This window comes from Oryza sativa, chromosome 2 (genome assembly GCF_034140825.1).
Source record: "Oryza sativa Japonica Group chromosome 2, ASM3414082v1".
Classification (NCBI taxonomy): domain Eukaryota; kingdom Viridiplantae; phylum Streptophyta; class Magnoliopsida; order Poales; family Poaceae; genus Oryza; species Oryza sativa.
Window position 1 is genome coordinate 3,356,194 of NC_089036.1, and position 13,504 is coordinate 3,369,697.

Here is a 13,504-nt window from a genome sequence, read left to right on the forward strand (position 1 = left end):
AAAATATTAATACTAGAACAAGTGTGTAGAGCCTGCTATAATATAAGATTTAGAGCCGATGGTGGGCTCCTATATTATTCTTGATCTAAGGGTGGCTCACACCTATGTGTGACAGTTATTTGGTTGTCAGTATGACCGTCGGGGTCTAGTTCCAGCATTCCATTCATGCGAAACAAACACCTGATCCAAAATCGCTAGAAACACGAGGAGGTGAGCTTCGTTCCTCATGTAGGTTATGCTCGTGCAGGCACCAGGTCGGTGTAGGAGGTGAGATAGGGTCACACATTGAGTCATCTCTCTTTCTCCAAATGCTAGTTTGTGCCTCCCAATTTGTTGTCGCCTCCATCGTGCCCCCTCACCAGTGGATCCCCTTCCCCCTCCTCTTTGGCTATTTGTAGTATACGGTGAACCACAACCTCACAACCACTAGATCTGATGGTCGTAAGTTCAGTACTATTGGATCTGGTAGTCCCGACCTCAGTTTGGATAAAACATATGAGCCAAGCTAAAGGCATTCGGGTAACCAAACATACTCTTAAAATGTCATGAATTTTCATGTGGGGAATAAATTGATTCATGTGAAATTTGTATTAAGGGATGGTTAGGTTCTCTATTCTATAAAGATTCAGCGGCACCGTTACCTTTTCCCTTTAAGGTTGCGTTCGTTTGTGTCGGTTGGGAGTCTATCCCTCCGGCACGAAAAACGGAACAGCTTATTATCGCATAATTAATTAAGTATTAGCTAAAAGTAGCTTTAAAAATAGATTAATGTGATTTTATAAGCAATTTTCCTATATAATTTTTTTTCAAAGAACACATCATTTAGTAGTTTGAAAAGCGTGCACACGAAAAACGAGGGAGAGGGATTGAAAACCTGCAATGCCGAACACAACCTAAGAAGGGCTTGATTTCTATTAGTAGAGAAAATGTGGCCAACATTTGAGCCCGATTTTATTAGCATTATCAAAAATTGTGTTTGACTAAATTTTGATGAGGTGTTTAGTTTGGTATTACCAAACTGGATCAAGAACCAGAAAATTGCTCATGCCATCTCTACTAGACGTCTTTTTATTGTGATGCTTCTAATTAAACTGATGGATCCTAAACCTCTTAAACCAACCGTGTCATGTGACTAAGTGACAACTAACAAAGATCTCTAACCAGCTAAGTTCCACAAAAAAAAAAGGTGATTTTTTTATTTGAAACGATACGCAAAAACAAGAATAAGCCTTCAGAAAAAGAAAGAAAAAATGGAGCCGATTTGCCTGCCAACAGCTGATCCAAGCCTATCAGAGCTGATCACACATGATGATCATGCCACGATTGACTTGCAAATTTAACGGTTATGGATTGGTAGGTGCGAGGCATGACCGGATCCTGTCTCATTGGCGTCCATCATTTCCCAAAATCTTATCCAGCCAAATGTTTCTCTCCTCTCCTCTTCATATCACTGTATCAAAATGCATATATGATTCTAAATTTCTAATCTCTGTACCTATCCTAATCCGACAGGAAACAGCTTAATTATCCTACACTTACATGCCTGCAACACCACAGAAAAAAAATAGGCCAAAATGTATTGAGGGGAAGGGCTTAGCTGGCCTCTTTTCTGTGCCAAGAAACAATGCATCTCTATCTATAGCTTGCATATATCAACATATATATTATTTTTATATGGATCATAATGGAGGTTTCTTTTTGTGTTAAAAAGTTCAGAAATGAGGTGTTCATTGCTGTGATGGTTTAAGGGTAGATTAGTACTAGTGGATACATCAGTAAGCAAATCAGAGAAGGCTGACCAAGTTTAGACAGATTACAGATGGTAGACACCTGTTATTTCTGCGTGATGAAATGGCAACTTGAATTTTTTTTATTAAAAAATGAAATGAAGAGATACTTCAGAAAAGTTTTGATGAAGAGCACCAGGTTAATTCTGATATATTCTGATAACAGAACGATAGTGATGCCTAATTTTCCTTGCGTTGTGTTTTTAATTAGCTTGCAAGTGATGTTATTATCTGATACACCTCCAGCCACAAATGGATATTTAATATCAAATGGTAACACAAGCAACCTCTAGTGATTGGTTGCAGCTTGGTGGAAAATTTCATGGTGTGTATAGACCCTAGAAGATAAACAAAACTTGTTCATAATACAAAATTAAGTCATCAGGATCAGGAAGAGATATCCAGAGAAAAATTCAAACACATAGTGAATTAAGTGGAATGGGACAGATCATCATCCACCAAGTGTAGGAAATACGTTTCTTTGAGCCATAGAGGATAAGGCACTGAAGAAGTAGGTCATACTAGTTCCATTTGAAATGTCTGCATGTGTTGTGTTATATTGTTTTCTTAACTAACAAGCTTAGGCAAAAACAATGAGCAAGCAATGACAAAAAAATCCACTGGTTTTCTTCTTTATCCAATATAAAGATATGCAGCCCTCCTGAAAGTTCTAGACAAAAATGTGATGTAAAACTTCATCTGTTAAAGATAAAATTGGATATTTTTTAAATAAGAAGATGATTTGCTGCCATGTCAGTACCACCTAAAAAGAGCCATTCTATGCAATGATCCTTAAAAGTACTAGGACTATACTATACATCTGATATGTACCATATCATCTATTACAGAGTTAACCAGCCTATTGGCCTGAAATCTTTCAATAATATACCTACCCATTTGAGCTGCAAAGTTTGTTGTTTTACTTGTTTGCATGACAAGTCAGGTGTAAGACGGAAAAACTTGAAGCCTGACAGTTAATATTTATATGAAATCACCAGTCATTTTCAGGGAAAAATTATGCAGACACCAGCCTCTTAGGAAAATTATGCAGGAAAATTATAATATTTTCGATGTTAGTTCCCGTTGTATGGAAAACAAGATCTAAGTACAGCTAGAACAGTGCAACTGCGCAAGTTGTTTTTTTTTTCAGCAAGGCTTGAATGGCTCTCAAGAGAACTAAAATATAAAATTGGAAGAGGGGGAAGAAGGTGCAGCCAACTAACTAACTTGTGATCATATTTAAGCACTTGTCATGCTACCCTCACAGAAGATTTAGTTCCTCCTCTGCCTCTTCTCCATCTACAGAAAACTACTTGTGCTAATCAAGTTTTATCTTGTTTCTTCCCCATCTCTTTCTTCTTGTTGTTCTTCAGACTGAACTTAGTCTGAAGATTCAGAAATAAAGTGTGATTTTCAAAGCTTTGCTAGTTGCAAACGAGACACTAGCTTTGGAGTTTGGAGGTAAGCTGCTGTGCTTTCCTTTTGCCATATGCGATTCAAAATATATGAGTCTGTAGCACCCAAGCTAATTTTTTTCTTCACATTGGTAATGAACATTGTCATTCATGATGTAGGGAGATCTTGCTTGTGGAGAAACTCACAAATGGCGATAAAGATGAAGGGAATATTCAAAGGCCTGAAGATAATCTCTCAAATGTTCGGTAATACTCCTATCTTTCTTTGTTTCCCTATATCTCTGCCTGCTTACATTACTTAAGCTTGCATTTTGTTGATTCTGGTTTATAAATCCAGATTCAGATTCAAGAAAATGTAGTAAAAGCACAATAAGATAGTACTGTGTGTATAACCGTGAGAAATCACAGAAAGTGATCAATGTACAACAATAAGTTTATAACACATGGTTTCTTTTTCTTTTGCAGTGCATAAGGAGCATGAGATGGAAATTGGGTACCCTACAGATGTAAAGCATGTGGCTCACATAGGTTTGGGCACCAGTGACACATCTCCAAGCTGGGTAAACATACCAATACTTGACAGCCTTTTCATCAGATGATCAACTACTGCATTATGATTTATGAATGTTTTCTGTTTATGAGTTTTGCTTCATATTCTAGTATTTCTAATTATTGGAAATGTACATTTCTCACTTTCAGATGAACGAATTCACGGGAACAGAAGATTTATCAACCGGTTCTCTGAGCACAACTGCACCATCAAGGCAGACTTCTTGGGCCTCTTTAGGTATTTAATGTCCTCTCATCTTTCTATGTTTATCCTTCAAAAATAAAGTCAATACAACATATATAAAGGTTAATCAAACAAAAGATTCTAAAATATGAAGTTCCATTGGTGCTTTTGAATATGCCACTTGAGCCATGCCTGATATAAAACGTCACAATCATCCATAGTAGTCTAATTGGTCCTGAATCTTCAGAACTAATCATTTATTACTATATAAACGTTGGAAATCTTCTTGATCTATTTTCTAAGGACAAGTACTTCAGTAGTGGCACACCACTTACACCATTTTCTTTTTAGGTTGCTTGCATGTTTACAAGGTGCAATGAACAGATATACAGAAAAATCATCAAACATGGTATCCAAACATTCATGATGACCAAATAATATTTTTTATGCAGATTTTGAACAGCCAAGAAGCATGCTGCCAATTGAGATCTTGCCGGAGAAATCTGGCCAGGAGGCACCCTCCTGCCCTGACATCCCAAGAGGCCCAAGGAAGGTGAGAAGGAAGAAGACCAGAACATCATCACCTACCTCATCTGCAAGATCATCGTCCTCGAGGTCAAGAACCTCGTTCGCAACCGCATACGACGCATTCAACGAATCGCAAAGAGGGTTTCGGGTTGCCTGAAATTTACAGATTGTGTTTGAAACTACCATGAATTGTACATTGTATGTCGGTATAGGAAGAGAATTGATTGTGAATTGTTTGATTCTTTCTTTTTCTTTCTTTTCTTTTACAGTCAAGACATAGTTGGAAATGCAAAGGAAAATGGATTAACTTAATGTTTGAAGTTGTGTGCATCTCAAATTTTATACTTCTGACTAATTCTTCAGATTCTTTTAATGATTGGATGGCAGTCGGCAGATGTTAGACTTCAGTAGTATAATATTTTTTCCCCACTTCAGATTGTGGATTAAAAAAAAAGTTTTCTAACATTTTTCAATAACATATCAATATAAGTAAGCTTGATTCACATCATTTTTTTCTGAAACACATACAGCTGTGAGGGGGCTAATAATGCCATTGATCACGACATGCAAGGACCAAGAACAATTCGACTAACTTTTTTTCTACGCCAAGTTGCCAATTGCCAAGACAAACGTGCAATTGACATGATGCAACGTTTCATCATGCCTCAGCACTTTGTTCAAGGACTGTAATAATGTGATACACAGCTGATCTAATCATATAAAAAAAACACTTGGAAATATCATCAATCTTTATATCTCGTGATTATGCACTGCACTCTGCTTTCCTTGCATTTGGGCAAAGCATAACCTGAGCATCAAGGGCAAGAACCTTTTGCTACCTATGCAACCTTACAAAAAAAAAGAAACTTTTTGGGAGTAAATTAATCCCATTTTTACCCTGACATAACTATTCAGGTCTTTTGCGTTGATCAACTTAACCTGACCGTGAGTGCAATGCTAAGAGCAAAGTCATGGCCCTGCGTTGACCGACGTATCACGCTGTGCCACGTGTACTAACTAACCACATGAGAGTGATTTGACCCAAACAATCACTACATTGGAAAATGACTTTTTTTTTTCCATGTACCATGGACTGACTCACAAGCCATGAATATTCCAGTGTCACCTGGCTAGTCTTGAGCTCTGCTGTGAATGTCAGGTAGGCAACCATGGCATTGCAACAAGCACAAGAGACAGACAAGAACACAAGATGGAAGTAAAGGTGAGGTGTCATATGCTTTGGAAGCTAATCTCAAGGTGTCCATGGAAAGCAAAGTACACCACAGCTTGTAAAGCTCCCAGCCATTGAGGCCTACAAATACCCGGCTACCTAGCTTGGCCTCTTCTCATCCACCACAAGAAGTGAAAAGCTTCACTGAGCTTGATCAATTACTACTAGTTAATTACCTATAGCTAAGTAGTAAAAAAAAAACTAGCTGGTTTTGGTTTTTGTTGCAGTGATCAATGGTGAAAGGTACTAGTGGTTACAGCTATGGCCTTGGGCTTGCCTGCTTTGCTCTTGTGGTTGCCATGGCTGGAGCTACTCAGCTCAAGGTCGGCGGCGGCAATGGCTGGAGCGTCCCGGCCGCCAATGCGGAGTCGTACAACGATTGGGCCGAGAAGATGAGGTTCCAGATCGGAGACACCCTAGGTAATCAATTGATTAAATTCGAGTTCTTTGCGACAAATATTATTCCATGCATTTGTGATGAAGCTTTTGAGGTACTAGCTCTGTTTAATGTTACGAGTCGTTTTGACTTTTTTTTTAAAAAAATTACAACCTCTTTAGCTTCATCAAGTTTACAGAAAAATATATTAATATTTTCAACATATAACAAATAAAAACTATTAAACATATTCAATGGTAGAGTTAATAAGACTAATTTAGTGTTATAAATCTATATTTTTTCTATAAATTTAATTAAACTTTCAATAAACTGGACTTTAGAAAAATCAAAGCGACTTATAATAAAGGAAGTAGCGCATGATCATGGCGGATCATCATCTATGGACAATGGTTGCAGTGTTCGTGTACCCGAAGGACAAGGACTCGGTGTTGGTGGTGGAGCCGGCCGACTACAACGCGTGCAACACGTCGTCGTTCGACCAGAAGTTCGCCGACGGCAACACGGTCTTCACGCTCGACCGCGCCGGCGCCTTCTTCTTCATCAGCGGCGTCGACGCCAACTGCCGCGCCGGCGAGAAGCTCATCGTCATGGTCCTCGCCAGCCGCAACGGCACCGCCACCGCCACCGCGCCGTCTCCGCCCCCGGCTTCGTCGACCGCGCCGCCGCCGACGTCGCCTGCACCCGCCAGCCCGCCGCCGTCGTCCCCGTCACCTCCGCCCGCTTCACCGCCGTCTCCCAGCTCGTCGGGCGCCGCTGCTCCGACGACGCCGCCGCCCGCGTCGTCGCCTCCCTCCACTCCGACGCCAGCGTCGCCTGCGCCATCCGCGTCGTCCCCGCCGGCGCCGCCATCGGCGAACGCGCCGAGCGCGCAGGGGGCGAGGAACCCGAGCGCCACGTCGTCGCCGCCGCCCGCCGCGAACGGCGCCGCGCACGCCGCGGTGGCGGCATCGGGCCTCGCCGCCGGCATCATTGGCTACGCCATGCTCGCACTCTGAAGTCTGACCATGCAATCAGTGCAAAAGTGAAGCTGTTGTAATAACTTGAATTAATTTGGAGGGAGATGATTTGTGTACTATACGTGTGTGTGTATGTACATCGTGTGTTTGTATTAATTCGTTTTCCAAAGGATGAATAAGAACAAAATGATATCGAGCATTTGTGCCAAAATTTGATGTGTTCAAATCCAAATATTAACCCTTGTTTTTTTATTTGAAATTCGTCGCCGGCTGAAGTGCAGGCAACACGGCGCGTTTCAGCCGACGGGGGCGGGTACGGGGATTCAATCTCCGATCCCGGATAAATCGTTGGGCTGGGCCGGCCCAGTTGTACTTTCCAGCCCGTTTGTGAACCGTTAGATGGTCGAATCCATGACCTCATGCCTAACAACAAACTCTTCCAGTTTATGAACCGTCGTTAGATGGTCGAACCCATGACCTCATGCCTAACGACAAACTCTTTTCAGTTTAAATGTCAAAAAACAAACTCCTTTCAGTTTATGAACCGTTAGATCATGTGGAGATTCGTGCAGGAGTCTGCATATGGCTGGGGTCGACCCACGACATTATGCCTAAAGACAAGCTGCATTAACCAGTGAGCCTCGTGCGGATTTTTCTGTTGATTTTATAGCAGTTACATATAGGTTAGTTATAGTAACAATATACTCCCTCCGTTTCGAGAAATATTTGACACCGTTGACTTTTTAGCACATATTTGACCATTCGTCTTATTCAAAAAATTTAAGTAATTATTAATTCTTTTCTTATCATTTGATTCATTGTTAAATATATTTTTATGTAGGCATATAATTTTACATATTTCACAAAAGTTTTTGAATAAGACGAACGGTCAAACATGTGCTAAAAAATCAGCGGTGTCAAACATTTTGAAATGGAGGGAGTAGTTAAAACGGACATACACTCCAATTATACTACAGCTACATTTAACTTTGCATTTGAAAGTTCTTCATAAAAAAATTGTTGAATGTTGTACAGGTACTCCCAATTAAAAAATCATCAAGAGGTCCTTTGAAAAGAGTGATTTAGGTTGTGTTAGAGAGGAGGGGTTGGGAACGCCGAACACCACCTCTCCAGTATGCAAAACGAAGCACACATTAGCATATAATTAACTATAAGTATTAATTAAAAAACTTAAAAATGAATTAATATGATTTTTTAAAGAAACTTTTCTATACATTTTTAACAGTTTGAAAAGTTTATGCGCGAAAAATGAGAGAGGTGAAGTTGGGAACATTAACTTAAGAACATAACTTTTCTTTTTGGGGAATACAGTTAAGAACACAACTTATATGGGAAATAAATCAGCTCATGTAAAAATAGTTTCAAATTTCTATCCTTTCATCCGAAAATATAAGCATTTATATAGTTTTTCACGTGGGTTAACGAGAGGAGTGAAATTAAACGAGAATGGCCGGTTGAGATGGAAAAGTTGGTAGAGAAATTCAATAACTGATGACTGTGAATGATTGATACGATGTAGTAGGTGAAGATCTTATAATCTAGGATAAATTTTAAATGCTACAAACCATTGTATCTTGGAACTGATGCAACGCAATTGCACGCCAACTAACGAGCTGATTTTCTAATAAACAAGTAAATCATCCATCATCGTTCACCCGCATTTCATCTACTTCAATCTACATTGTTCCACCCAAATTCAAACGTAACTTATGATCTCTCAAATCAAACAGGTATTATAGTTTCTGGTGTTTCTCTGCTAATAAATCAGGATCAGACTAAAATGATCTCACATCTTTAAAAAATAAAATAAAAAAGAGAGGCCTCCTCCTGCTCTCTCCCGACAAATGACATTGGCTGTCAGGCAGCCTGTGCCCAAATCAAGAATCATATTCCGGTAAAATTATCCAGCTTAGCCCCGAGTATTATTCTGTCCAACTTTCCAAGCTCGATCGGCAAAGCATCGATTCGAAAGGCGACGCAGTTGACGCGATCGACGGGATAAACACAGCATGAAAAGCGATCGAGAGCCCCCAGCACATGCCCCTGCATGCCTGCACGCCCGAGCAAAACGTTAGCTTCAGCAAGGCACCGTGTGGCCTACAGCTTGTAAAGCCTCTCCCCGATCGATACGCCTACAAATACACGCGAGAAACCTGCAACCTGACGAAACCATCACCAAAATTCAGGCATCTATCGACAGAAGCAAGATCAGGTTAGTTTGTTCGTTGTGCATGGCAGCAATGGCGAGCAGCTGCAGTGTGCTTGTTGTGGCCTGCAGCTTCGCTGTGCTTCACGTCGTCGCCATCGCCGGCGCGACGCAGTACAAGGTCGGCGGCGACGGCGGATGGGGCGTGCCCGGCGCCGGCGACGAGCCGTACAACACCTGGGCCGAGAAGACCAGCTTCCAGGTCGGCGACCAGCTTTGTAAGTATATTTACAGTTAGCTGCTTTAAGATTCAGCCGTTATTATTTTTCGAGTGCACGGCAGATACATACTATATACACATAGTGAGGTGAGAATCATCAACTATAATGTCATCATCATTACAGTCACTAGTATATAGGTTCTACTCTTTTATTGTCCCACATGTCGGTGTCTATAATAATAATGTCATTATGATAGAGAATATGAACTCATAAGGACAGACCCAGCCCTCGGCCCCTAGGTCATGGCCCGGAGGCCTATGGCTGAACACCCATGTACCTTTTTTTTTTTTGCACCATGATGATAAAAAATTCAGTACACGTGCAACATTACAGTCACACTTTTGAGTCTATAGCATATGCGCACTGACACATACCACAACACACGTAACATCACACTTACACACCATGAATGTACCGATCTTATTGCGACATGTTAATAAGCATTTTTTTTAATGTGTATGCTAGTGTTCGTGTACCCGAAGGACAAGGACTCGGTGTTGGTGGTGGAGCCGGCGGACTACAACGCGTGCAACACGGCGTCGTACGACAGCAAGTTCGCCGACGGCAACACGGCGGTCACGCTCGACCGCGCCGGCGCCTTCTTCTTCATCAGCGGCGTCGACGCCAACTGCCGCGCCGGCGAGAAGCTCATCGTCATGGTCGCCAACGCCACCGGGAGCAGCGCTTCGCCGCCGTCCTCCTCGTCGTCGCCGTCGTCTCCCTCCGGTGGTGGTGGTGGCGGTGGCGCTCCAGCCGGGCAGGCGCCGCCGGGTGCTCCGGCCACGCCGGCGGGGACGAACAGCTCGCCGGCTAACGGCGGGGCGGCCGGCGGCGGCGCGAAGAGTGGCGCTGGGCTCACGGTGGCGGCGAGCGGCCTCGCCGGCTCTCTGATCGCCGCCATTGCCTGCGTCGCGATTGCTATCTGAATATCTGACACTTTGCAAGAGAAGATGCCGTTTATTCGTTTATTCAGAAAGTGAATTCTTCTGTTCGTTTGATGTAAAGGCAATGTACCTTTTAGTTTGTACTACTTGTTATTTTCCCTTGTATTGTATCTTTGTTTTTTCAGACAAACCATTATAAACTGAAGACATGCAATTCTAACATGGGAGGACCTAAAAAAACTGCCACAAGTTTTTGGAATAAAAAACTTTCGGATATAATTAAAGTGTAATTACGTTGTAAGTACATTATAACTACACTATAACTTATATAAAACTTGCATTTGCATTTGCCTATGGTTTGGTTAGTTAGCATTGAGATATCTTACACATGACACTTGTGAAAATTTCCAATATCTTTGTCCTTGGATAGCGGCAGATGTAAAAGAACTAAACTTCTATAAGAAGTTAAATAATGAGAAACTTTACAGAACATTTTCACAGCATATATGGTCATCGAGCGCCTATTCTAGCCCCAGAACAAAGGTAGGATGCACGAGTTTTAGGTAGCTTAGGTAGGATGACAAACACGGCTAGCTTAGGTAGGATGCACGAGTTTTAGGACCTCAGAGAGAATGAATCACCTCCTAATGCTAGCTTAGGAATGACTAGTTCTAGTACTTCATATAAAATGAAAAGGAAATGCTATTCTTCTGTTGACAGAAAATGCAGTGCCAAATGGATCAAAATTCAACTTTGCAGTATATCGCCAGAGGCCACACCCACATCGTAACATGTAGAAAGCATGCGCAGATAGCATAAGACAATCCAACCATATTATAAGGAACCACGAAGGTACACATATTGGGTTTGTTAAGCATGAAAACTGGAAATTTCCTTGAACCAAAACATAGCAGCCGAATTAACTTGACAGTCAACAATTCAGGACACTGAGCAAAACTAAATCTCTCTTCAGGAACATTGGGAGCTATGAGACTATCCAAAGAAGAGATGCTCCATGGCGACAAGTTGGCTGACAATACATCTACAGCCTCCTTCCTCTCCTACCTCCCTTTCTGCGGGTGCTGTCCGTGGGAACCGGGGTCACATCCTCTGCAAAAAGGATCAGACATACAATCATCACAATGTCTAAGGAGGATTGAAGCATAATGAGCCTGCTACAAACACTATCCACAGCATAGATGAAACAAATAACTATCTCTATATCCTTAGGTTGTATGAGTGAAACTCTGAATTTACCAATGCGACCAATCTTCATGCCAGAGCGAGCAAGAGCCCTAAGAGCAGATTGAGCACCAGGACCAGGTGTCTTTGTCTTGTTGCCTCCAGTGGCACGAAGCTTGATGTGCAGAGCAGTAATACCAAGCTCCTGGAAATGTTCAACAGAATTTTAAAAATACTTTTAAAAAGTCACTCAAGAACTGTCCATCTGTCCAATTGAGAGATAATGTTTCCATACAAACCTTGCAACGCTGTGCAACATCTTGAGAAGCAAGCATAGCTGCATATGGTGATGACTCATCACGGTCAGCTTTGACCTTCATGCCACCTGCAAGAATTCAGGGAATGGTCAATTTACCTCATCAGTAATTGCAGCTAGAGAACCAAATGAAATAAATAAACACAAATCATACCAGTAATGCGAACAAGAGTTTCCCTTCCAGACAAGTCAGTGACATGCTGCAGAGGAAAACATTGGTAAGAAACTGAATAGGTGGTTAGACTAGATTGAAGGATATATATAACTGGAAAAAGAAGTACTTACAATGAAAGTGTCATTGAAGGATGCGAAGATGTGGGCAACTCCGAACACATACTCTCCTTCACGGACAGTGGGTCCAAGAGTGACGTTCTCCTCCTTGGGCTCCCTGGTCTTCCTCTTCGACTGGAGGACGAGTAACAGTTAAGCTATGGAATGAGAAGGAACCAGCTACAGCTACATAACAATTACATTTCTACATGCCAAGTTGTGACAAAACTAATTTATGCCATAACCTGCCATACAAGTAGGTGTGCACAGTACACTAAGAAATTTTCATGCCTCTCATCAAGTAAACACAGAGACCTTCCTACATCATCCAAATGTTCACTACAAAACATACTTGGAGTATCTATCAAAAACAGTGAAACACCCTTGCAACAATTACATTTCTAAACATCATCAACACAAACCAGACCTTGTTCAACACAAAACTGCGAATCAAACGCCACACCAATCATGTGCTAGGGTCATACACGACCCAAAATTAGAACAGCAAATCAGTGAAACACCCTTGCAACAACTAAACAACCATTTGGCCATCACATCCCAGAATTGATACAAACCCTGTAATAATAATCTCCCTAACATGCCAGATGCTCTAGTACTAAGTTACAGCTCTACAAAGCCAACTCGCAGACCGTGCGTGCTACACAAACCTAGCATCAAAGCTGCAAATCCGGGCAGGAATTTGACCCGAGATGGGGAACAGGGGGGGACTTTGGCCTTACCATGGTGGGACGAGGCGGCGGAGATCGAGGCGAGCGCCGGTTTCCTCCTGGTCGTTGAGATCACGAGCTCGCCGCCGCCGGAGACACGAGAGAAGAGGGAAGGGTGGAGCAGCGAGTGAGCTTTATATATGGGCGCGGCGGCGCGGGGGCTAGGGTTTGCTGCGGAAGCAGCGGTGTCCAACTCTCCCGCTGCAAGTGGGACCAGGAGTGTTATGGGCTGGGCCAAGATGTTGTGGACGGCAATTGACGGCCCAGGTTAGCCCATGCTGTAGGGGCGGATGGGCCAAACAAGCAGAGAATAATTGGGCCGGTCAATGTGTGCGCTATTTTTTGAACAAAAATTTCATAGAGCCACATCTTTACACCGATACCAAAATTTGAATCTGAAACATAATTTTGACGTTGATTTTAAGGTTTTTCATAGTTTTTTTAACCTTGATGTTTAAGTCATTAAAAATAAATATGTAAATGTTTAACCATAATTTTTTTATCAGTAATGTACCGTTGATGTATTTACTAGCAATTGGCCAACCATGCAACGATAGCCTCACGAATGATTTTAGCTGAATATGTTATTTACATTCTCAGCAATCACTATAAGATATACATATGTTTAA

General features: G+C 41.8%; 4 protein-coding genes across 4 annotated transcripts; 3 read left to right on the forward strand and 1 right to left on the reverse strand.

The window, feature by feature from the left end:
- Positions 1 to 3,390: 3,390 nt before the first annotated feature.
- Positions 3,391 to 4,670, forward strand: LOC107280085 (CRIB domain-containing protein RIC10). The gene is made up of 4 exons (XM_015769508.3): positions 3,391 to 3,448; positions 3,668 to 3,762; positions 3,902 to 3,989; positions 4,388 to 4,670. The coding sequence occupies exons 1-4, from the start codon at positions 3,391 to 3,393 to the stop codon at positions 4,618 to 4,620; spliced, it is 474 nt and encodes a 157-aa protein (XP_015624994.1). The 3' UTR covers positions 4,621 to 4,670.
- A 1,124-nt stretch (positions 4,671 to 5,794) lies between these two features.
- On the forward strand, positions 5,795 to 7,259 carry LOC9270534 (early nodulin-like protein 18). The gene is made up of 2 exons (XM_015769320.3): positions 5,795 to 6,114; positions 6,488 to 7,259. Exons 1-2 carry the CDS (start codon positions 5,928 to 5,930, stop codon positions 7,084 to 7,086), a joined length of 786 nt encoding a protein of 261 aa, XP_015624806.1. The 5' UTR covers positions 5,795 to 5,927; the 3' UTR covers positions 7,087 to 7,259.
- A 1,857-nt stretch (positions 7,260 to 9,116) lies between these two features.
- Positions 9,117 to 10,601, forward strand: LOC9266618 (early nodulin-like protein 18). Its single transcript, XM_015772192.3, has 2 exons — positions 9,117 to 9,492; positions 9,961 to 10,601. The coding sequence occupies exons 1-2, from the start codon at positions 9,300 to 9,302 to the stop codon at positions 10,419 to 10,421; spliced, it is 654 nt and encodes a 217-aa protein (XP_015627678.1). The 5' UTR covers positions 9,117 to 9,299; the 3' UTR covers positions 10,422 to 10,601.
- A 589-nt stretch (positions 10,602 to 11,190) lies between these two features.
- Positions 11,191 to 12,974, reverse strand: LOC4328392 (small ribosomal subunit protein uS11z). Its single transcript, XM_015772193.2, has 6 exons — positions 12,888 to 12,974; positions 12,163 to 12,282; positions 12,032 to 12,077; positions 11,861 to 11,946; positions 11,637 to 11,766; positions 11,191 to 11,489 (listed from the first exon to the last, which is right to left on the reverse strand). The coding sequence occupies exons 1-6, from the start codon at positions 12,888 to 12,890 to the stop codon at positions 11,422 to 11,424; spliced, it is 453 nt and encodes a 150-aa protein (XP_015627679.1). The 5' UTR covers positions 12,891 to 12,974; the 3' UTR covers positions 11,191 to 11,421.
- Between the last annotated feature and the right edge of the window lie 530 nt (positions 12,975 to 13,504).